Source organism: Rutilus rutilus (assembly GCF_951802725.1).
Source record: "Rutilus rutilus genome assembly, chromosome: 22".
Lineage (NCBI taxonomy): Eukaryota > Metazoa > Chordata > Actinopteri > Cypriniformes > Leuciscidae > Rutilus > Rutilus rutilus.
The window spans coordinates 21,261,860-21,287,306 of NC_140227.1; the positions used below are offsets into that span (position 1 = coordinate 21,261,860).

Genomic DNA, 25,447 nt, shown 5'->3' on the forward strand with positions numbered 1-25,447 from the left:
TATTAGAAAAAACAAACAAAACAGTAAAAACAGTTGTGAAATATGAAACTGTGTTCTATTTGAAAATATTTTATATTTACTTCTCTGATGCAAAGCTGAATTTTCAGCATCATTACTCCAGTCTTTCTAATATGCTGATTTGGTACTCAAGATAGATTTCTTGTGATTATTATCATAAGTTGAAAACCGTTGTGCTGCTTACTTTGTGGAAACTGTGATCTATTTTGTAACATTATTTTATAGGGACATTTCACCCAAAATGATGTCATCATTTACTCACAATCATGACCTTCCAAACCTACATGACTGACTTTCATCTGAGGAACACAAAAGAGGATATGTTGAAAAAGGGTTTTACTTTTTATTTTTATGAAAACATCTGAAATATTCCTTAAGTCATACAGCTTTGGAACATCATTATGGTGGGTAAAAGATGACAGAAGTAAATTTTTTGGGAGAACCATCCCCTTTAAAACATCATTAAGTATTCTATATTGAACATAACATTTTCTAATTATGCTCAGCTCTAAAATGTTTTATAGGCAAGAAAGTGCGCTTTGTAAATCTTCATATATAAAAAAAAAACAAAAAAAAAAAAAACCGTATTCATGAATGACTGAGTCATGGAAATACATTCATCAAAATACATGGGAACTAACATTGGTGTGGAGTTGGCCCAGAGCCATCTTTTTGGAGGTGGAGACATGCAGAACAGTCTCAAGTTCTTGAACCAGCACCCGCACCTTTATCTATGAAAAAAAGGACATATGTAACAACGAACAAGAGAAACCTGAGAAGAAAACTACAGGGAAGAAAAGACACATCCCTGGGTTCCAAACACCCATCAAGCATTGCTTAACCTTTCCAACAAATCCTCAAAAATTCATCCGCATTTCAGATAAAATAAAATCCCACAAAATCAGCGAGGCGCAACACCTCCCAAAGGCTGATTTAAAAGCAATTTAAAACATCACCTCCGTCTGCGGGCGTTTTATTGAGTTCACACTGTCGCATTTCTCTCTGCTTATCACTTTCTCAGGGTTGCGGGGGGTTTAGCATGCTGGCTTGTGTGAGTCCCACTAGTGTTGGCATAAATCACAAGGGCACTGCAAAGCCATAAGCTCCACCGCAGGCTCCTTAACACCCTGCCTACTGCCTCCGGCTACTGCCACTGATGCTGGCAGCGCTGTCATCTGATTATACTCATAATGGCTTGTCACAATTTTTTCATCAGTTTAAATTTAGTATTAGCTTGTTGGATTGCTTTGTGTCAACCTGGCAGAGGAAAATTACAATTATGAGTGTTACTCTGTTAAGCACAGCTCAGAAGAGAAACAGGCACTGTAAAACAATTTTTTTACACCTGTTTGAACTTAAAAACTTAATTCAGTTTCTGCCTTGAATTTTTAAGTATAATCAACTTGGTTTCACAAGTAATTTAAACTTAAATTACAGTAGTCAACATCTGAAGTCGATCAAAAAAGTTCATCAAAGTTGTTCTAAGACAAGTACGGGTATTGTTCAAAATTCTTGTATAACTTTGATGAAAGGTTTTGATCCACTTCAAATGTTGACTACTGTATATTAAACTGACTTAAAAATCGAGTTGACATGAAACATGAAACATAACATGAAATTGCTAAAAATTATTTTGATGAGCTAATGTAAAAACATAAATTGCCATGACCTACTTATTATTTGTAGTTTAAATGTTTACATGTTACTTACAGCTTGTTTGGGCTAGTTTAAGTGAAGTTAACATCACATAGCCAGACCTTCAGTTCACAATGAAGCTGATTCGGGCCAAAAAGCTGCCATGATAAAAAGAGATTGTTTAAAATCAACCAATTACAGTTTAGTTACCTCTGCTTTATATCTGAAATACATTAGTATACTGTATACACAATTAAATACAAATGCAGTGGGAGGGTGAAAGAACGGTTGTGTAGAAAACACACTAAAATCTCAGATTACATTATTATACACATTACCATTAAAAAGTTTGTGGTCGGTAAGATTATGAATGCTTTAGAAAAAAAGTATCTTATGTTCACTAAGGCTGCATTTATTTGATCAAAAATACAGTAAAAACAGTAATACTGTAAAAAATTATTACAAATTTTTTTTTAAGCATCATAACAGTCTTCAGTGTCACAAGATTCTTCAGAAATCATTCCAATATGCTGATTTGGTGCTTATGTAATATTGTTGAAAACAGTTGAGCTGCTTAATATTTTTGTTGAAACTGATCTCTGTTGTAACATTATAAATGTCTTTAAAAAAAAAAAAAAATCTTACTGACCCCACACTTTTGAACAATAATTTATAATCTTAGATTATAAATAATAAAATATAATAATTACAAATCTCAGATAATATAACCTAGATAGAGACTCAAAATGAAATTTGGCAAGATATAAACCTATTAGCACTAGTAAATATGTCCGATTAAGACCACATTGTGGATTTGTTTGGCTCGGCTTTCCTGATGATCGTGTTTACTGCTTGTTCTGGCCTATGGACCATCAGACTTCACAGCCAACGAGGCATACAGCTCTCTCATGCCATAAGTATTGCCAGGGGTACATTCACACCGTCTGTCAGTCACTGAGAAATGGCCCATCGATTTGCTAAAGAGCTTTTTTTCTGCAAATAAAATCTCACTTGCTCTCTTTTATAAGTATCTCTTTCAATCTTTACTCTGTTTTAAAGGTTTACTACAGTTGTGCTGGCCAATATGGCAGTCGTCTTAGACTTACACTTACACCTAGCTATTTAAAAAAGACTTCAAATATAGGGCAGGAGTAGTATGGACCACTTTAATGATACTTTCACATCCTTTCACTGCCTCACATCAACTTCTCTCACATCTTTGGCATATGACATTGAGATCGCACCTCTCAAGCATTACTTAATCTGAATGGTGACTTGGCCAATTTGCAACCTTAGACTTTCCATCAGGCATTCAAGCGTGTGCAGATGTCATTGCATTAGACTTTTCCTCATTTGTCGTGCAAGTGTTCGTCTCTAGGGACGCAGAGGTTCGCTAGCGTCTCTCTCAGTGTGAGCTGTGAGCAAAGAGCTCTGCTAGGCCTACTTTTTTTTGTTTCACACTTTTCGCATCCAATAGCTTGCGTTTAGAAGCACATTTTAATCTGTTTGAGCTCACCAAGCGAGAAAGTGATAACTTAGTGTGATACCTCACTTTTTCATGTAGATTTGACACCTGAGCACCAACCAGCCGGAATTGTGAATAATGTATTATGCTTTAGCGGTATTGATTTTTAGGGAACCGTTTCCATTTTAAAAGATCAGCAAATATATATTGTGTGTAGATTTATTTTTCCCTCCTGAGATTGGGTGTGTATCTGATTATGGTAAAACAGTCCATTCATTTATGAACCAAAGTTTAACATACTATGGCCAATAAACTGTTGGAACAAGCAAATTGATGACAATGCAGAGACAGCATCCATATGGCTCTGAATTATGCAAAACCTGAATGACATGTCTGCCCTTGACTAGGGAGAAAATATTCATAATATGCAAAAGGTAATGCAGATAAGATGAAACCTCTCCACTTTAGCACAACAGTGGTTGGTTTTAAGGGCCATTCACACCCAGGAAGATAACTATAACTATAAACTTTATATATAAATATATATTTTAATAATCGTTCAAAAGTCCATACCTCAGCTATAACTATCATGGCACAGAGAAACAATGTTGTTGAAATCACTTTCAGAATGAATTTTTTCAGCTGATGAACAATAAAAAACAGCCAATCAGAATCCACCTTACTTTAAAGAGCTTGAGCATTCAGAGTGGCAGAACGACAATGTTCTGTTTATTGAACATGAGATACATTTCTGTTGAAATGGATGCTAATATAGTTTTCATTATAGTTATTGTTCTTGGTGTGAACAGGCCTTTATACAGTGGGGTCCAAAAATCTGAGACCACATAGAAAATCTGGTAGTCCAGATTAAAACATTTAAATCTCATAAAAAAAATTAATCAATATTTTATATTAATATTATATGTCATTAAAAATGATATAAACAATGTCTTAGGACTATATACAAATTATAACAAATTAAATATGATTCTGCACTACTTCTAGGTGTCAGGGTTCTGTCACTTCTGTCTAGTTTATTTCTTGGTTTTGTGACAGAGCTCTGACACTCCTGTTTTGTCATGTCTTTGTGTGGGCGCGCGGCTTCGAGCGTTCTCGAGCCTTATGAGTGGCTTATGAGTGTTCTCATTAGCAGCGTGTTCATGTCTCATTTTGTGTGAGCACATGGCTTGTGATTTGTTTTACTGGTCATGTGCTTGTGTTCTAGTCATGTTTGGTGAGAGCACATGGCTTGTCAAGTGTGTTTCCTTGTGCCATGTGCTCTCCTGTCGATTGTCTAGCCTCTCTCATCTTGTTACCTGATTATTATTAGTTAATTTTCCCCACCTGTCCTTCACTCAACCCTGACACTAGGGCTGCGTTCCAGTCCAAAATTGTCATGCCCTTGATCACTTAGAATCCACTATGGGGTTGATTTTTTTTTTTTTTTTTTTTCTTTACGAAATTGTTTAATGCAGCATTCTACATGTATATAGGTGTGTTTGAGTTGTTTACATTTTTATGTTTTTAAATAATTAATATATCATAGAGTTGTTTGTGGTGGGGTAAATTAAACGCAATATACATTGACGTCACAATCGTGTTGCATTGTGGTACTGCATATGGAGCTGCCTGAAGTGTACATATGAAGTACAAGAAAAGATAAGAATTATTTTAATTTTTTTATAGGTGATTATACATTTTGGAGACACATGTAAATCTACATGTTCACCCTAGTGAAAAATAAATGTACTGTACCAACATGTATTTGAATAAATACCCTGCAATTGTACTTTTGGTATACTAAACTGATATACTTAAAATCTGCTAAATTGGAACAACTAATTTTGTACTTAATGTGCTTTAGTTATCCAAAAATAGTGCTGAAGTCCAACTAAAGATATACTTAAGTATATTTGATTGTGCTCAAGTGGAACTATTGCAAGTATACTTTAGGTAGACTTGAAAAATCTTGCATCTAAAGACTGATATTATACAGAGATCATTCTATCCTTACTGAGATTTATATTAAAACACATTTTAGGCTTAATATTAAGAAATGTGCATTGTGCAATAAAGAAGTACTCCAAATAATGTTTAATTATAATATTTATATCAGTAAGCCTCAAGCATTATGTCAGTAAATATGTTCATGGATTTGTAATATACAAATAGTAGTATAGTAATTATAGTATAGTATGAAATAAATATATTTTAAATACATTTTGGTATAGGTTTTTTTCACTAGGACATACATGTAATTCTTTCAAGACATCTCAATCATCAGTCAGATATATCAGTTTAAGTTCATCAGATGATTGCACATGAGTCTGAACTATAATCGCAATCTGATAAGCCTAATCGCATCCTCGTAAAGAAAAAAGGCAGTGTATTGATGTAATTTTTACCTTGTTAGTGGTGCTAAGAAAAGTAAAGTAAAAAGTATCATTGTTATGATTAGGGATTTCAACAAACCTATATCAAACTTTGTCGCATAACTTGTCCTACACCATTTATGCTAATCATACGTTTATGCTAATTATAATACCTCGAATTGTGTGTCTTCAGGAGAAGCAAGCTTTTAGTAATCTAATTGGATGATAAAGACAAGGGTAACCGTAAAACCCTAAAACATGTCCTATCTAGAACCTCTGGAGGCCTCTGAAAACTTCCAAGGGGGCTGCATGTTATTAATATATAATATTATATAATACTGTAATATGTAATAATGTTATGTTATTAATAAACATTTATGTAATTAATGTTATTAAATGAAATGTTTCAAAAAGCATATAATCATAATGTAAACAGAAATCATATATATTTTCCCCCTCAATCACTATTGTTTTTAATGGAGAACATGCAGTTCTTGAAACTTATAGAATCACAAAATCATATAAATCTATTAGCCTATAATAATATTACACCCACAACACTGTGGTGGTTAACCCGCCTCAATATAGTTTTCTTCTTTAGATCCTGTCATCACATAAATTTCACTTGTCATGTAAAGATGGAGGAGAGGCGAAGCACAACTGGATGCCACATCTCTCCATTAGGCTGTCATAGTCCATTAAACACCGGCCTGCTTTCAACTTTATATTCAGAGTGTGTCCGCCTGCAACATGAGGTAAACATTTCGAGTGTTTGTAACAAAATGAAAAAAGTTATTAGCCGCAATAAATGCTTGTGTGGCTCGTAAAAGGTCAGGATAGTGGAAAAATACTTCACCAAAAAAAAAAAAAAGTGAAATGAAATTGAACCCAATCCAAATCCGGCCCTACAACAAACATGACTTTTCGTGGCCCTCAGCCTTTGGCTCGATAACGACGGAAGGATGTGAGCAGAACACAAATGAACCCGAAGCCCTGATTAGAGGAATGCTGTTTTTGAAACGGGAGGGGGGGCGGCTTTGTGTTTAAACTATGAGAGAAACTCCCACATACGGCAGGACAGAGGAATGTGTATCTGATTACATTCTGCCTGCTCAGCCTCCGGCTCTCCCATGTAAACAGTCACCTGACTGACAGAGAGAGAGAGAGAGAGAGAGAGAGACTGAGAGGGGCAGAGAGAGAGGGAGAAGCATTACATCAGTGCGCTGGTAAAGAGGAATGTGGGTTCACTGCAGTGAGATGCCTTAAACCCATGTGAAAAGAGAGAGAGGGGGGGGGAGCTGTGCTGTTCATACAATCTCATTCATTTAGAAGGGTCCCGCTAATGACACCTGTTCAAACACACAGTTTCTATTACTTTCGCCCCATCTGAAAGAGTCTCAGCCTGCAGAAGACCACCGGGGGGAATGTCGCCCACCGCTGGGCTGCCCTGCATGCTCTAACCCCTATAACATCATCAACCTGACACAATATCAATACACTGGTCCTCGCCGCACACACACAGACACTGTCCGAGCCGCTTAACATGACCTCTAGCCTGAATTAAAAACTGCCTTGGGCTATGAAATCTGTACAACAGAACCGGACGGATCTCGCCACACCTAACTTCCTTTCAGAGAACATGAAGTGAAAGTTGAGATAACCAATAAAAAAGATGAGTCACAACACACAATGATAAATGAACTCACATTCAGGGTAGTTTTGGTAACAATTGCAATAGGATGCATTTGGTGACATCAACATTAACAACAATACTTTTATAACATGAACAATTATTCATCTAGGCTACTATTGTAAAAATACTATTGGTCATTATTAATTCATGCTCTTTTATAATACATGAAACTACCATTTAAAAGTTTAGGGTCAGTAGTATTTTTTTGTTAGAAGAAATTTATCTTTTTTTATTCAGCATTTTTTCAAATTTAAATTGAAAGTAAAAACATTTATAATGTTACAAAAGATTTATATTTCAAATAAATGCTGCTCTATTCATCACACAAAATTTTTTTTTTTGAAAAAAATAGTATAATGGTTTCTACAAAAATATTAAGAAATAAAAAATATCTTGAGCAGCAAATCACCATATTAGAATGATTTCTGAAGTATCATGAGTAATGATACTGGAAATTCAGTTTTCCCAAAGGAATAAATTACATTTTAAAATATATTGAAGTAGAAAACAGTTATTTTAAATTGCAATAATACTTTGAAATATATAAAAAAAGTTTTTTAATGTCTTTTTGATTAAATAAATGCAGGCTTGGTGAGCATAAGAGACTTCTTTCAAAAACATGTTAAAACATCTTACTGACCCCAAACTTTTGAATGGTAGTGTATATTGATTTATACAACTTGACATTTTAAAAACCTTTGTGAAATTAGGATTAATAAATGCTGTAAAAATACTGTTCATTAGTTAGGTTTCATGACCTAACAATGTTAAAAGGAACCTTACTGTCAAGTTTTTGACAAGCACTGGTCATGTGTGATATCATCAAGCACTTTTGACAATAATACCGAGATTGTCATCTCGACTTAACGTGATAGTTCACCCGAAAATTAACATTTTGTCATCGTTTACACACAACCGTATGATGTTTCTTTATGTTCTGTGAAACATAAAAATAGATATTTTTTGCCCATACAATGGAAGTCAATGGTCCCCAAAAGTCAATGGTTTCATTATTTTGTAGATGAAAGAAAGTCATACAGGTTTGGAATGACATAAAGTTAAGGAAAAGATGTCAGGACTTTCCTTCTTGGTGAGATATCACTTTAACATGGAAATGTGTGGCAGTTTTAAACACTATCATGTCTGACTCTGGTTGACAAACATTTCCAGCTAAATCTCACGGCATCAGTTAAGCCAACATTGCTGTGTTGGGCCTGTCGGGATGCTCTAATCATTCTACCAATGTTTGTCTTACAGTTGTCTAAAAGCTAGAAGCTAGTATTTTAACATTATAAAAAAGACACACTTTACCTTTAACTAAGTTTTAGTATCAGACCTGAACCACGTGTTTCATGTTATTCCCTGCAAATCAACTGACGACAGTCGAATCCAATGCTAGCTTTCATTTTTCTTCTCTCTCTCTCTCTCTGGCCTCTCTCTGCCTGATATATCACAGCTGCGTTGGAAAGCCGTCCCACCGGCTACCCGGGAAACGGGACGAGGCAGTGAAGAACGGGATCAGCTGCCCCCGTCCTCCCCTCTTTACTTTCTTCTCTCAACAAAAGCTCATTCCCAACCACAAACCCTTAAAAATGAACTATTCTCAACAGTAACAAGTGCAGCTCACAGACCAAGCAAAACTTGACACATGTCTTACCGTGGAGGTGGTGATGGTGGTGATGGTGGTTCTGCTGGTTGTTCTCCAGGCCCACGGGGTTGCATGCCCCCAACTCGGCCAGTCTGCGGCTGGTCGCGGAGAGCTCGGAGCGCAGGTTGGTCACCTCCTGGCTGGCCGACTGAATGGCCCCATCGATCCGCTGAGCCAGCTGCTTGTTGTCCTCCATCATTTTCAGGATTTTGCCCTGAGAAGCAAATCCACACAGAGGTGCATGGTGTCAAGGGCTCGGTCAGGGGGTAGAACAAGCCGCGGGTCCCCTGTCCCCCTTTATCTCTCCACGGCTGCCACAGTTTAGACCACACAAACAAAACACGCGCTGGAGAAGAGGAAAAAAAAATCCCAAGTCTCCCCTCCTCCTTATCCCTGCAGAAAACACCTAATCACTACCTGTCCTCTGTTAGTGTGTGAAAGAGAGCTGATCGTGTGATAGAGAGAGAGAGAGAGAGGGGGAGAGAGAGAGCATGTGAGAGAACGCAACGGACAGACGAAACAGCAGGTAGAGGAGTGAAAGAGTTCCCGCTGAAAAAGCGCGCTCCCAGCAGCTGCTTCCAGAGAGAACACAGTGCATTGAGAGATGACATGCTCTCTTTTAAACGGAACGTACCATGTGTGCTAGATTTCTGGGGGAGAGAGGGAGGGAGCTAAAGTGCGATGTTTCTGAAACTCTGTAAACTGCAGGCTTTGCCTCGGAGAGCTTCCCTGTTTGTATTGGTTTGTAACAAGTAAGTAACTGTTCTTATGTTGCCGATGTGGAAAACGAGACAAGACTTTCTCGCACTTCCTTGATCCCTTGACAAACACTTGTCAAGCTGGATACATCTATTCTCTTGGACAAACACACTCCCACCCCTTTCCCTTTCCCTTTATTACATATTCATTCTTTTGTCCCTGGGAAACGCTCCCCCACTCTTGAGGTTGCAGATGGGGGTGGGTCGACTCAACTCAGGGGAGAGGAACCAGGCAGACCTCTGTGCTGGACACGAGGGACAGCTATTAGTCCGGCCCCCTGCACGCAGGAAGTGAAGAGAATTACATTGAAAGCAATCAATCTCCTTGCAGGGTCAAAAGTTTGGGGCTGATTTTGAAAAGCTCTCTAGTCTTCAGATGCAGACCCAAAACGATTTATCCTTTCCCAGAAGTCTTACACAACAGATTGAAAAGTATGTATGTACTTTAAGTATAGGAATCAAAGAAGCTCCTATGCTGTTCAGTGAGACGCTGGCATGTTGCATTTGGATGAACCTCGAGATCATCCATATCCTTAATTGATCCATCATCTATCCTAAATGTAGGTGTTGGGGGAGCCATAAAATCTGCTAATACATTTTATAAATGAATGAACAAATGAATGAATGAATGAATTTGGCAGATTATCCAAACCACTTACATTATACCAATTAATGCATTAACTGAAAAAAAAATAATAATAATAAAAAAAAAATAATGCATTTGGGCAGATGCGTATTATCAAAAATGACTTGCATTGCTTTCAAGGTCTACATCATATTAATTCATGCATTAACTAAATAAATAATGAAAATAATGTATATGTATATATATATTTGCATTGACAGATGCTTTTATCCAAAGTGACAAGCATTGCATTCAAGGTCTACATTATATCAATTACAGCATTAACCGGGGTAATATAATGGGGTAAATAATGATTAAAATTGTTTTTAATATATATTTATATATATATTTATGCATTTGGCAGATGATATTATCCAAAGTGTTTTACACTGCAGTATAACAATTCCTGTATTAAAGGTAGGGTAGGTAATCATTTTTCTAAAAAAAAAACATTCCAAATTTGTTTAAACTGTCTTTATATACCAATACATAATTAAAATGTAAGTACTCTGAAAAAGAAAATATAAAAATCGAGTGACTGTAGACCTTTTAATCTGCAATAAACACAGCTCATTATTTCCATTCACTCCACCCCCTCCCTTCTGAGCTCCTTCCAAAGCCACGCCCCCAAAACACATGAACGCGCGACGCCAAACGCTCAGGCTGGAACAAGACGCATTTATTACCTGAGACGAGTGGAGAGGAAGGAGCGCAGTACATACAGTGACATCATGTCAGAATCACATGTAATAAAATACCTAACTTTATCACTATGAATATAAACAAATAAGATTTCTTTTAGTACTCACTATCAAGCTAGCATATCGATAATGGTAAAGTTTCATTCGGTAACGAGCTATATTTATAAGGCAAAACTAAAAACAGGTTGCATTGATACACGTTTTTCCATTACCATCAGTTACACTGTGATGAAGATGAATTTCGTGTAAGATTCATAACATATACGGTGTTTTGCATGTAAGAGTTTCCATGATGAAAACATTGTTGACTCTAATGAAGACTAACGTACACTCCGAGTCCGGAGACAAGTACCGCATCGTCGGTTCGAGGACAGGTCCGGGGTTGAGGGCGAAGCAGAGGAGGTCGTTCAAGAGTGCGGGCAGGGTCCGAGGAAGTAGTTTTTGCCTTGTTTGCCTTCGCTGACTGCATATGCAGGTGCTTTGAGCTGAATATTTCTGGGAACGGTGACATGTGATGAGTGCACGCAGGGCAGCGCGCGCAGTGGGGCTCGGGGCGGGCACGAGACATGAAGGCATCTGATTGGTTCTTTACATTCGCACCGAATGGCAGTGATTGGTCAGAGTTTTTACTGTCCTGCAGCAGCTACAGAGGTCTGATTTTTTTCATTCCTTTTTCTAAACACATAATGTATTGACTACTCTCAGGATGGAAGGACCATTTCACCCAGTATAAAAAAAAGTGCTTCTGAACAGGATTACCTACCCTACCTTTAACCAGGGAAAATAATAATAAAAAATAAAATGTAAAACAAAAAATACAATTTAAAAATAATATATGCATTTTGCAGATGATTTTATCCAAAACCACTTACATTGCATTCAGGTACACATTTTATCAATTCATATCTTGGGGGTGATAGATAAAAAAAGGAAATAGGAAAACGGTTGATATGTGCTCGTCAATCAAGCCATTTCATGCACAAGTATTTCATTTTAAAATAAACAGAACCAATCTAGATGAATGCCAACCTATTAGAGGCAAATCCAGCCAAATTTAACCCCTGCTTATGACTATAATCAACACCAGCTTTTAACGGCGTGGCTTTTATATTCCCCAAGCAAAACATTGGCTGAAAATGAGCAAATTCACAAAATTCCTAGAGCAAATTGATGGGGTGTGTGAGTGAGAGAAGCAAATCTGGTGAACCATCACAGCAAAAACCTATCATTTCAACACTCTGACTGAGACGCGTCCTCATTGGTATTCACAGGAAGCGATGCCAGAAATTAATAGGGAACAACATTGGAATCCACACTAAAAACAACTATTAAAATATGAAAACAAAGATTTTCTTTTTCCGCAAATAAGTTTTTGCTGTCTGTGGATTTTCATTTGCATCCGTCTTGCTCATAATTTAAAGATGGCTTAAATGTAATGCTATGAAGTCACAAAGTTTTCAGTAGGCAGACTGATTGATTTCCATCAGAAATAAACTGGAAAGAGCGCCACATCTGCTATGCTAACACCATTCATGCTGAGAGCTGAAAAAGGCAGTGAGGCAAGGCTTTGTTTTCAAATCCCAGCCCCGAAACCACTATAGTCACACAAAATAAAAGAGCAAGAGAGTTAGAAAGAGAACGAGAAGGAGTGGTGGAGAGAGAAAGAAAGAAAAACATGTTTGGGAAAATCTAGTCCAGGGTGTTTCATATTCTGTGGCTTTTCCGTTCTACAGAAGACAGAGAAAAGATCTCAGTCGTATTAAAAGTCGCCTCCATTGACTGGAACACACCAGGTCTCACAAAGGACCTGGAGTGAACAATGCTGAATGTCAGTGGGAAAGGAAAAAGGGCAGGAACTGGACAGGTAACAGTTGTTCAATGGTTTTTACATCAAGGCCTTTCCCTAGGCTCTGTTGTTGTCACCTGCCTTTTGCCAAGAATATGCTCAAGCCGCTTACCAAACAGAGTGAGCTGTGCAGCCAAGGTCGCTTTCAAATAAGAAAACCCTTAGAACTGGGAGGTCTGGATCACAAATAGTCTACACACTTTAACGCCAGGCTTTTTATGATGTCGCATCATAAGTGGAAAAAGTACATTGGCTGGTAGCAAGTGACATGACATCATGAAAGCTCAGATTGGCAAGAACACAGTCAAAATCACTTCACTATCAACTAAGGTCTGACAGAATTCCTATATATATATATACACACATATATGTATACACACACACTGATCAAAAGTTTTTAAAATAAATGTATACTTTTTGGCAAGGATGCATTAAAGGGATACTCCACTTTTTTTGGAAATAGGCTGAACTCAGCCGAACTCCGGGTCTGGCGGTACCACTTTTAGCATAGCTTAGCATAGATCATTGAATCGGACAAGACCATTAGCATCTCTCTCAAAAAAATGACCAGAGTTTCGATATTTTTCCTATTTAAAACTTGACTCTTCTGTAGTTACATCATGTACTAAGACCGACGGAAAATGTAAAGTTGCGATTTTCTAGGCTGATATGGCTAGGAACTATACTCTCATTCCTGCGTAATAATCAAGAAACTTTGCTGCCGTACCATGAGTCCAGCAGGCGTAATGATATGACGCAGCGCCTGAAAATAGGTTTGTCTAACCTATTTGACCTATTTTCAGGCGCTGCGTCATATCATTACGCCTGCTGCACTCATGGTACGGCATATCGAAACTCTTTGGTCATTTTTTTGAGAGAGATGCTAATGGTCTTGTCCGATTCAATGATCTATGCTAAGCTATGCTAAAAGTGGTACTGCCAGACCCGGACATCGGCTGAATGGATTCGAAAACGGTAAAACTCAACTGTTTAACTCTGGGGGAGTTGTAAAATGAGCCTATTTCCAAAAAAAGTGGAGTATCCCTTTAAGTTTATCAAAAGTGACAGTAAAGACAATACTACAAGAGACTTCTTTTTCAATTGTTCACAGAGCTAGGTGCTTTTTAAAGATGTAGAAGTAGGTCATTTACTTTTCACATTACACATTGTTTTCCCTATACTCCTTTTATCCCTTAATACTTAATACTTGAAATGTCATTAGGCATATGTGTACTAACTCAGTGCTAATTTAATTCAAAGACAACAAACGACTTTCCTTTTTATACAAAATCCCATCTGGATTTAGAAAAGTAAACAATAATAAATGAATTAAGAAGTTCTTTCTCCATCATTTATTGCTTAATGCGAGTTTGGCTACAGGATTACGCTGTGTGTGTTCGGCATTTATACTCGCCTTAACAGAACAGAATGAAACCATTTTAAATGTCAAATAAATTCACATTAAGTTCAAATGTGTGTGTTTTTTTAATAATAATATATAATTACCTCAAAAAACATGTTAACCAATCACTTTCTGTAATTGTTGTGATTACACTTTGTAGCAGAGGTTGGCTTTGTATATCGTCATCCTTTTTTTCTTTCTTTTTTTTTACATATTGCACAGATTTCTGTTATATGAAGGGTCTCTTTGTCTGTTATTGTCTGTTTTTGATGTTTGAAAATCATAATAAAAAATAAAATACGAAAAAACATGTTAACATTGGCAGCCCTAAAAACTAAAAAGGTTTTTTAAAAATCTAAACTGAAACACACACACAAAACCCCTAAAATATCACGGAGTGAAAGCTAAATTGAAATGACAAACTAACCCTAACTAATTAAAAACCTGGCATTCAGCTGATTATTCAATGCTGGCACATCCACTGACAGGACCCAGCCGCATTTCCTCTCGTGGGGCGTCTGCTTCTCTACTGAAAAACTTTCCAAATAGTTGCTATTCGTTTGTGCATTTGGTTGCACCCGTAAATAGCATGTGATTAAGCAAGAGCACTTAAAATAAGGTATTGATAAACGGCCACAGTGAGAGGCTGGACTGGTTAATTGAATATCGACTCATGCCAGGTAAACTGGAATATTTGCTGTTTTGCTCTCAAAGAGAGTGAGAGAGTTTGGTGAGCACAGCCAACTTTTTAAAAGGCTCTTATCAGGGTGCTGTGTGAAAATCCTTCGGCTGCCAACTCTGTTTCCTCACATGTGTCAATGTGTATGTGTGAGGGGGCGTGAGAGGGCTGAGTACAGAGAGATCATGGGCATGTGTGAGGTCAAGGGCTCTTCCCACAGACTCTTACAACACTGAATCCATGCACTAGCAGGGTGTCCAAAACCACAGGAAAGAGCAATATCATTTCCTGAGTGACTTGAGCTTGTTGATGCAGAACAGGCTGTGCTCATGTAATTTTTTTCCACTCTTTCCTACAGGGTCCAGATGATGAGGATTTGTTGGTTTTAGGAGATACAGGAAATTATATGAATGAACTATATCAAAGGCCATTAAAAAACTGATATGATATACTGATATGAATACATGAAAGCTTTTTTTCACCAGCATCATGATTTTCCTTTTTATTTTCACCATTTTTAAGTAACATTTGTCTTCTCCAGATTTTTTTAAATGGTTCTGTAATTATAAAATAATTAGCAAAATGCGTTTCAAAATAGTTTGATGGAGTACAGCACATCACACTGTTATGGAAGCTTGTTTCCGCCACAGAATAAAACATTTTAAGAGATAATTGCGACTTTTTATCTCACAATTGCGAGTTTACATCTCGCAATTCTGAGTTTATTTCTCAGAATTTTGAGATATAAAGTTATAAAGTCAGAATTGCGAGATATAAAGTCAGAATTGCGTGAAATAAAGTCGCAATTGCGTGTTATAAAGTCAGAATTGCGAGATATAAAGTCAGAATTGCGTGAAATAAAGTCGCAATTGCGTGTTATAAAGTCAGAATTGCGAGATATAAAGTCAGAATTGCGTGAAATAAAGTCGCAATTGCGTGTTATAAAGTCAGAATTGCGAGATATAAAGTCAGAATTGCGTGAAAAAGTCGTGAAAAAGACTTTATATCACGCAATTCTGACTTTATAATACGCAATTGCGAGATATAAAGTCAGAATTGCGTGAAATAAAGTCGCAATTGCGTGTTATAAAGTCAGAATTGCGAGATATAAAGTCAGAATTGCGTGAAAAAGTCGTGAAAAAGACTTTATATCACGCAATTCTGACTTTATAATACGCAATTGCGAGATATAAAGTCAGAATTGCGTGAAATAAAGTCGCAATTGCGTGTTATAAAGTCAGAATTGCGAGATATAAAGTCAGAATTGCGTGAAATAAAGTCGCAATTGCGTGTTATAAAGTCAGAATTGCGAGATATAAAGTCAGAATTGCGTGAAAAAGTCGTGAAAAAGACTTTATATCACGCAATTCTGACTTTATAATACGCAATTGGGAGATATAAAGTCAGAATTGCATGATATAAAGATAAACTATTCTGAGGTAAAAAAAAAAAAAAAAAAAAAAAAAAGTCCATCTTTTTTTCCCCTTAGAATTGTACTTTATATCTCACAATTGTGAGTTTATATGTCACAATTCTGAGTTTATATGTCACAATTCAGATATAAACTCGCAATTGCGTGTTATAAAGTCAGAATTGCGTGATATAAAGTCGCAATTGCGAGAAAAAAAGTCATAATTCTGACTTTATAACACGCAATTGCGACTTTATATCTCGCAATTCTGACTTTATAACACGCAATTGTGACTTTATTTCACGCAATTCTGACTTTATATCTCACAATTCTGACTTTATAACACGCAATTGCGACTTTATTTCACGCAATTCTGACTTTGTATCTCGCAATTCTGACTTTATTTCTCGCAATTGTGAGATAAAAAGTCGCAATTATCATTTAAATTTTTTTATTTTGTGGCGGAAACAAGCTTCCATACACTGTAGAATGTCAACTTACAAAAAGTATTTCATGTCAACGGTTATGACTACCATTTAAACCTTGGGGTTGGCAAAAATTTTATTTATTTATTTTGTTTTTAAGTTTGCATGAAACAGTGACATTTAGAAACAACTTCTAAAATGAGAAAAATGTAGGGCGGGATTTGATTTATTATTATTATCAATGTTGAAAACAGTTGTATTGATTTTTTTGAGTGAAATCTGTGATACATTTTTTTAATTATTATACTTTGATTAACAGAAATTTCAAAAGAACAGCTTTTATTTTAAATAGAAACTTTTTTGTAACATTATAAAAGTCATTACAGTTACTTTTTTGGTAAGTTAAATCCATCCTTGCTGATCTTATTGACCCCAAACTTTTGAACTGTAGTGCATCTACTGTATATGGAATCCAATTTAAACAAATAAAAAGACAATTGTGACTTTACATGTCCAAATTGAGACTTTATAACTCAAAACTGCGAATTTTGTCTTATAATAGAGACTTTATATCTCACAATTGCAACTTTATTTATTATTTCACACAATTTATCTTACAATTATCTTTTTAATTTTTACTCTGAGGTGGAAACCATGTAGCTATCGACAGTATAAATGTTACACAATTTTTTAAAATGTTCATCTGAGAGAAGTCAGCTTACTATATATCTATGAAGTCTTATTTTTAAGAATTATATATCTACTTTATAAGTCTCATAAACAAATATAGTCAGGAGAAGACTACAACAGCAAATATGTACTAAAATGTTTGTGCTTTCAAAACAGCTTCTGGCAATTATTTCTCTAAAGTCTCTAAAAAGTTTCTGAAATTCCATGTTATGCCGTCAATCACTCATATAAGAATGTCAGTCACTTAAACTTTAATTATAGAGAGACACATTCCCTGCTCATGCAGAAGAAACAATGTGTTCTCTGCTTAGCTCATTTAGAAAAGTGAACAGAAACCTCTAAATGAAGAAAAGGCTAGTGCATTGTGTGAGAGTGTGTAAATGTCATAACTTGGCAGATGCGAGTACTTATTTCTGTGTATTTGCACATTTGTGTGTGTGACTGGCAGAACGCTGCGGTTGGCCTTTGGTTTGGTGGCTGTGAGGGACAGAGGGGCACTGACGCAGAGCAGCGCTGGGGGCGGCAGACGGAAGCTGGTCCCTCATTCTTCATCTCTTATTGGGCTGAATGAACGCGTCGACTCCTAAAATAACAAATATAGAACAATGGAGTCGTCCGAGGACCTGGCACAGCACAGTTGCAACCCCCTCTCCTGCCACTTATCAGTCAAACTAGTTACTACATCCATCACTATTAATAGGCAGCAACAGGGCAAGATTAGGTCTCCTAAGAGCTCCTGTGAAAGCTACAAAGATGTGTAAATTATAAAAGAACAATGTTAGAGAGTTAAGGTGCAAATAATTGGGCACAGAACCCAGTCAAGCATACACCTCTCAGCACACCACGTGCACAGCCTCACTGTGAAAGAAACATGCTGTTTCTCATTAAAACGCTGCTGCTGCTGGTAACACGTCAACACTTCACATCACCATGGAAATAAACAAGTTCATCTCCCAGGCAACAAAAAGAGAAAACATATTAACTTATATAATAGATGGAATTTGAGACATTTAAAAATGATCTTTGCACTACAATCAAATGTATATTTTGGTCTAGCTAGTTTAACCTATAGTGAAGCTGTTCACCAGCATAACCAGTTGATGAAACTGCCATGGTCTAGCAATGTCTTGCTAGTTAAGTTAGTTAAGAGACCTGGCAAGAATAGTCTTAAACTTCAGGGAGTTGGCAAATTTTGTACAAGTACAAAATGTACCGACAAGTCCTTCACTATCGTGTGTGTGTGTGTGTTTGTGAATAAAATAGTATGTATATATGCATTTATGTGCATTATTCAGCAAGGATCATTATTGATCAAAAGTAACAGTAAAGACAATGTATAATGTTTCAAAGAATTTTTATTTCAAATTAATGCTCTTCTTTTGAACTTTTCATTCATCAGTGAGACCTACACCGTGTTATCCTCTTTTTAAAATTTGCACCCTGTTGACTTCAATGGCGCACATACCTGTATTTACATCCTGTTTTCGGTCGAAGTCCACAGTAGTCGATTGTCGAGTTCACGCGCGTGATCATAGGTACTAAACCTATGCGCGTGAACTCGACAATCGATTACTGTGGACTTCGACCGAAAACAGGATGTAAATACAGGTATGTGCGCTGGCTGAATAAACATCATTTTTTATATATTTCTTTCACATCTACTGCAGTCAGATTCACCCGCGTTCACTCAGAAGGAATCACTCACATGACCTGTGCACTTGTAATGACACATCAAGGATGTTAAGAGGCTAAAAGCAGGTTTAAAACTTGCCCCATTGAAGTCAACAGGGTGCAAATTTTAAAAAGTGGATAACACGGTGTAGGCAACACCGATTTTTGTCGTTGTTCTCTGTACTGACAGCACTCCAAATGTACAAAAAAATTAGCTCAATGTTAAAATTGACCGGAGTTCTCCTTTAACATTTATAATGATAAGAAATGTTTTTAGCACTAAATCAGCATATTAGAATGCTTTCTGAAGGATCATGTGACACTGAAGACTGGAGTATGATGCTGAAAGCTTGGTGAGCATAAGAGACTTTTTGTCAAAAACATTGAAAAAAATCGAACTTTTTCAACTGCAGTATGTATACAGAAAATCTGATTAAGAAGTCACATTTCTGATATTTTATTGGTATATTCTCTCTAGCCAGTCTCTTGTGCCGTGTAGTTATTTAAATACTTTTTTTCCCATGACAATGCATTCTTGTCGATAACTGGTAACTAAACAGTACTGAACTCTGTCTGATCGTTTTGCATGTCGGATTGTCAACGTGAACGATTCTTGGCCAGAATGAGCTGCAAGGTAGACCAGACATAAGGCAAGAATTAAAAAAGCTGGCTAGGCGAAAATATAGGGGCACAACACACCAGCAACCAAAACACAACATATGCTGGTGATCAGTTCTGCTGATCTTTTCAGCAGGGAGCTGATCCATATCACAAGCAAACAACATCACAAACCCATTGACGCATCAAATGTAGCCCCTAGGTCCTAGCAAGGCAACTTTAGCTCAACCACAGATAAACCCAGCGTAAATGAAGCCAGGCTATGTTGACTTAGATAAGGGCTGGGAGTCTGACAGTAAGATAACAATCCATACCTGCCCAGAGCTCAACCAATAGAACCATCCGCTCCAACGTTCAACTCCAGTGCTACTTCCTGCCTCCACCAGCGTTCTAGATAGCGGCCTAATACCCTCACACAGTGGCGTGGCTCCTCCATCCCCTGATAACACACGCTCAGAGTCGCGGTGCTGAGATGCTGAGGGCTCTGATGGGGATTACGATAAGACTTGGCTGGGAGGTTTGAAAAAAAGAGTGACAAGAAATAAACGTTTTCTCTCCCTTGAACCTGTTGGCGAGCTTGACTTCGAATTTGGAATGTAGGCAGGAATTTTCTGTCAGAGGACACAAGCTTAGATTCATGGCACGCCACTTAAATATAATCAGACGATGGCTGGGCTCTAGCCGGAGATAAGATGCAAGTGACTGGTACAGTATAATGACGCTATGATGGCTAGGGAGATTTAAAAATGACTGACTCGCTGGCATTATTCTCTCAATGTCAGGTCTAAGCAAGAGTAGATGGCTATTACTGCCACTGCTGCGAATAATTGCACTTTTCTGACAGAGACAGACAGGCAGGACTCAATGCTCTTATCCAGTTTGTTCTTAACACACAAAAAGTTTTTTTAAACAAAGAGTGAACGGATTGAAAAGGATGGGCTTTCAAAACTTTTAATACTGCTGCTGCGGGCAGTGCGAGCATGAATAAAACTCATTTATGGTTCAAAATCTGTTTGATTTCTTGTTTGGCCTGTGGCCACTGCGACATTCAGAAATTTGAATAATGTGATTTTGATTATGAAGCGATGAGATTGTTTTGCAAGCAGCGGCGGCGAACAGGGCATGAATAGAATGTGCGCGTTCAAGGGGGTTTGTGGGTAATGATTTAGAGAAATGAGAACGCTCATGTCCCCCATTGCAATGATGATCTAATCATTACCTCTGTAAAGTATTGCTTTTCCGATTTAGGCATGTGAATAAATAGCCCCATTACTGCTCACTTGTGCTCACAGCAAACGACGCATACAAAAAGATCAATGAATGAAAGGGCTAGAGTGCATGACATGTGACTATTGCGAGCACTGCATTAGGACCGAGTTCATAGGGAAGGAAAATTGAGTTTGTTACAGTTAAACTAGATTTGCATTTCCTGGAGGAAATGCCAGTGCTTGCATGGTAGCAAATGATTATCTGTTCTTCTCTGTTATAGTTTTAGGTAAGCTCAGGCTTGAGGCTTTGGTTCTGTTTAAATTAAATGCTGCATTAGATTTCATTGTCCTTACACTCAGTAGTGGATGTCTTGTTTCGGTAGGGTGAGAATTTATTACATAAATATGTGAAAAACAAATATAGTCAAATATATCAGGAAAATACATAAGGTTGACTGCCATTCAGACCTGAAATGAGAATGTCTTTCAAATTCCAATTTAATTCCTGAATTTGAATTGAGGTACTGGATAGAGGCAAACAGGGTTGAGATTTACCGTTTGAAATGGAAAAAATGAGGTATAATTAAATTGAATTGTAAGAAATACAAATGCAATACAAAAAGCCATAACTGTAATTTAAAGTTTGGATGGATGGATGGATGGATGGATGGATGGATAGATGGAGACAGACAGACAGACAGACAGACAGATAGATAGATAGATAGATAGATAGATAGATAGATAGATAGATAGATAGATAGATAGATAGATAGATAGATAGATAGATAGATAGATAGATAGATAGATTGATATTGTGCTGCCTTGCAACCACTGTAAAACACTGTTCACTAATCCCATAATATTGTTCTTTATATTGACTATAACAACGGCTTTTATATGCTTGGTAGCACTTAAAAACTCCCTGCAGTTTTTGCACTAGGAGCACAATGAGGTAATTCCTGTGTACCTGAAAAAGGCTGCAATGCAGCTAAAGCTAATGTGGACCTGCAGCTGTGAGTGAAACTGGGGGAGTAGCCCAGTGCTGCAGCCTTAATTCTTTTTTCCGTATTCTCTCCTCTTCGACATCACATTCCCTCTCTCTCCCCTGCCCCCTACTGGCCTTCTGCTCTCATTATACCCTCGCCAGGCCCTCGAGGGAGGACACGTTGTCATAACTCCAAATTCTCTGTGTGAATCAGTATTGTGTTTTGGTCTCTTTGTTGTGGTTCCCTCCCACCAATCACTGGCTCGGAGCCCGACGGATGCTGCCGTTTAACACTGACAGTAACTGATGTGTGGCACATGGCGGTGCGAGCCGTGAAGGGGGAATGCGACGGTGTTGACACAGACGGTGCATGTCAGCGCTGCCCCCTTAGCACCGCCTGTGATGTCTAATTGATTTCCTCACTCTTTGAGCGGATGCAATTACAGCCCTCGCTCAAAGAGACCGGCTCAGTGTGCTCTAACACGAAGGCAAGGGAGAGGGCGGCTGAAGGCTTTATTACTTACATAATACTGCAAGGCATGTCTAAAGAAACGCCGCCTGGTGAAGTCAGTGGTCACTGGAATGCTTATTGACTCATGAAAACATGCTGGATGAAACTCAAGAAGTAACTGAGCCTAAAAAGAAAAAAAGTGCCTGTGAACAAACTTTTCCTTTCAGGCAATTTGAATGGCACTTGAGGAAGAATATTCACCTCACGGAGTCACTTTAAGTGAAGTCATTAAGTCAAGTACATCAAGTTGTCTAACAGAGCATACATTTTTCATTTTAATTACCACATTTTTCCCTCAGGACCAGTTATAATGTTAGCTAAGTTTTTAGTGCAAAACTGTTGTTTTTGTGCTAAGGATCGTCACATATGATTATCCCATTTTGAGGGACGCACACACACACACACACACACACACACAACCGGTCAAAACATTTATTATTATTATCAATGTTGAATGTTGAATATCAATTTCCATGTTGACATATACAGTACTGTGCAAAAGTCTTAGGCACGCTAGTATTTTCACCCCAAAGAAATGGTTTTAAGCCAGTTATTCATATCTTTTGCTGTAGTGTTTCAGTAGGAAATATCAGTTTACATTTCCAAACAATAATTTTGCCATTAATTGTAATAATCCAGTGAAAATCCAGTGCTCCAAACGGATCTGATCTCACCATCATCGAGTCCATCTGGGATTGCATGAAGAAACAGAAAAAACTGAGACAGACTAAATCCAGAAGAACTGAGAAACCTGCTGTTTTAAACACAAAAGGTGGTCACACCGAATATTGATTTGATTTAGTTAATAGAAGTTAATTGATAAATAAAATCTATTTATGACATTATTTTTGAAAGCACCCTCATTACAGCATTTTAACACAAGTGCCTAAAACTTTTCACAGTACTGTAGCTTTGGAGGCAGGTTTCTTCAAGCGTCTTGGAGACATTGCCACAGTTCTACTGGATTTAGTCTCAGTCTTTTCTGTTTCTTCATGTAATCCCAGACGGACTCGATGACGGTGAGATCAGATCTCTGTGTGGATCATACCGACTGTCGTCAGATTCCTTGTGCATACAAAAATCGCACTGCAATACAATTAACAGTAAAATGAATGTATGGAAATGTAAACTGATATTTTCTACTGACACACTACAGGAATCGATACAAATAACTGGCTTAAAACCATTTTTTGGATTTAAAATACTAACGTGCCTAAGACATACTTACTGTATGTCAACATGGAAATACCATCTTTAAAAAACACTAATAAAACTATACGAAGCAAAATAAAAAATTAAATATAACCAAGACTACATTAAATACAGGTTCACTTGCAACAAAGACAAATAGTTTGTGACAGTCAAAAAAAAAAAAAGGAAAAAGAAAAAAAAATTAAAATAGACCTAAAAAAAATTAATCACAATTTTCTGTGACAGCTTGAGACTCTGCAAACGGTTGCTGCCAATAGATTTGACAATGTTTGTTGGTCGTGGTTTTGGAGAAAGGGCCTGTGGTTGTAAGGATATTATAACACCTTTAAAACGTTTATAACACCTTTAAAACCCTTCCCATTTCCTCTAGAAACATTGGGAATGAGGGAGTAACAACGCCAACGGTCTTAGTCACCTTGCTCCCCTCTGTCTGCAGACTTTGTACGGCTCAGCAGTCTAATCAGACCCTGAGGGCAAAAAAAAAGGGCAAAAAAAAATGCTGAGCAGCTCTGCAGGTCTAGGACTTGTTTTCCTCACCCTAACTCAGAAATTAGCCACCTCTACTTCTGCTAACTGAGAACATAAGCTTAAAAAATACAGCCATCACTCAGTATAAAAATGCACCAAGAAGTTATACACTTACACCTTAGACCATATTTTTGTCCCACACTGTCACATTTGTCAAAAGCAGTCTATGTAGAATATATCAATGTGAAGACCATTTATTGCTCTTGTCAGGACCAGTCGCTAATGATAAATATCAATTGCTTTGTGTGTATCTCGCAGGATATTTGCGATGATCACCCTCCCTTCAGTTCTGGTTCATGTAAGACTGATTCAGTGCAGCCTCCCCATTCCCAGAAGTGATCAATCTTGGGGCCGCCCAAAATGTTAGCGTGTTACATGATTTATAACATTTTAAGCCTTATTTATTGCATGATCAACTCAAATTCCAGAAACACCTTGCGAGGAGAGAGCAGTGGGAAGGAAATTTTTTTACTGATGTGTCATTTATATTCCCATAACATTTCATATCTCAGCATTAAGAACATGTCACTCAGCCCCAGATGATTATGGGCTCTAATTCACAGAGGCAGCAAGAACCAAAATGAGATTAAATGCCAAGATTATGGAGCACAGCGATCCTGTAACTTAAAGCAAATTGATCACCTGACAATACAAATGCACAGGATGTTCTATTAGTATGTTCTATTCATGAAACCATTCAAATGTTGCCATATAGATTAAAGGTTTCATTTGCAATGCTCAAGACTGGCCTTTCTTTAAAAGTCAAGAATACCAAAAGGTAATAGTCTTCCTGAAAATGTCATGGCCTCTGAGGAACCGTCAAGAAATTTCGAGATCGGGATGTCATGCCAGTCACGGCGATAATGCAAATATCAAAACGTCTGATATTCATACCAGACTGGTTCCTGCATATCCAAGCAAGTTTTGTAGATTTGAATTCTGGTGGAATGATATTCACCAAACAAAGCAGCCTGGATGCTTTCCACATTTACATTCATGGTGAGATTCAGCCATAGGCTTGAATTAAAATAGGCCATTAAACACATTCCATCGCTCCCACCAGCAAACAGGAACCCTTCACCAACACATCCTCATTCTTTGGGACCCGTTCAATGGTTTCCCTCTCAGTTTGACAGCTGACAGACTCTGTGCAGAATGGAGAGGTGGAAAGTGAGGGCTGATCATTTGAATCAATAGGAGAACCTGTGTGTGAATTACAGTATCAAGCTTGTCGCTGTCAATCCAATTTAATGACATAGAGCAGTCAGAGCAACACACCTGTGTGGGTGGAGGTTGAGCTGACACTGATCTCATTATGTTATCTTTCTAGTTATGAAATCAACTGG

The 25,447-nt window shown here is 37.4% G+C and overlaps 1 protein-coding gene across 5 annotated transcripts in view; it reads right to left on the bottom strand.

The window, feature by feature from the left end:
* The window catches only part of kaznb (kazrin, periplakin interacting protein b), a 155,874-nt gene that overhangs the window by 72,663 nt on the left and 57,764 nt on the right, over positions 1-25,447 (bottom strand). For 4 of the 5 annotated variants that reach the window (XR_014625876.1, XM_084395593.1, XM_084395596.1 and 1 more), the window contains exon 3: positions 8,841-9,045. Coding sequence is in view for 4 of the 5 variants with exons in the window: in XM_084395593.1 (XP_084251719.1) it covers positions 8,841-9,045 (205 nt within the window). In the remaining variant the exon portion in view is untranslated. Of the gene's footprint in view, positions 1-8,840; positions 9,421-25,447 lie in introns of those variants that run through there. The other variant, XM_084395594.1, reaches the window with a different exon arrangement.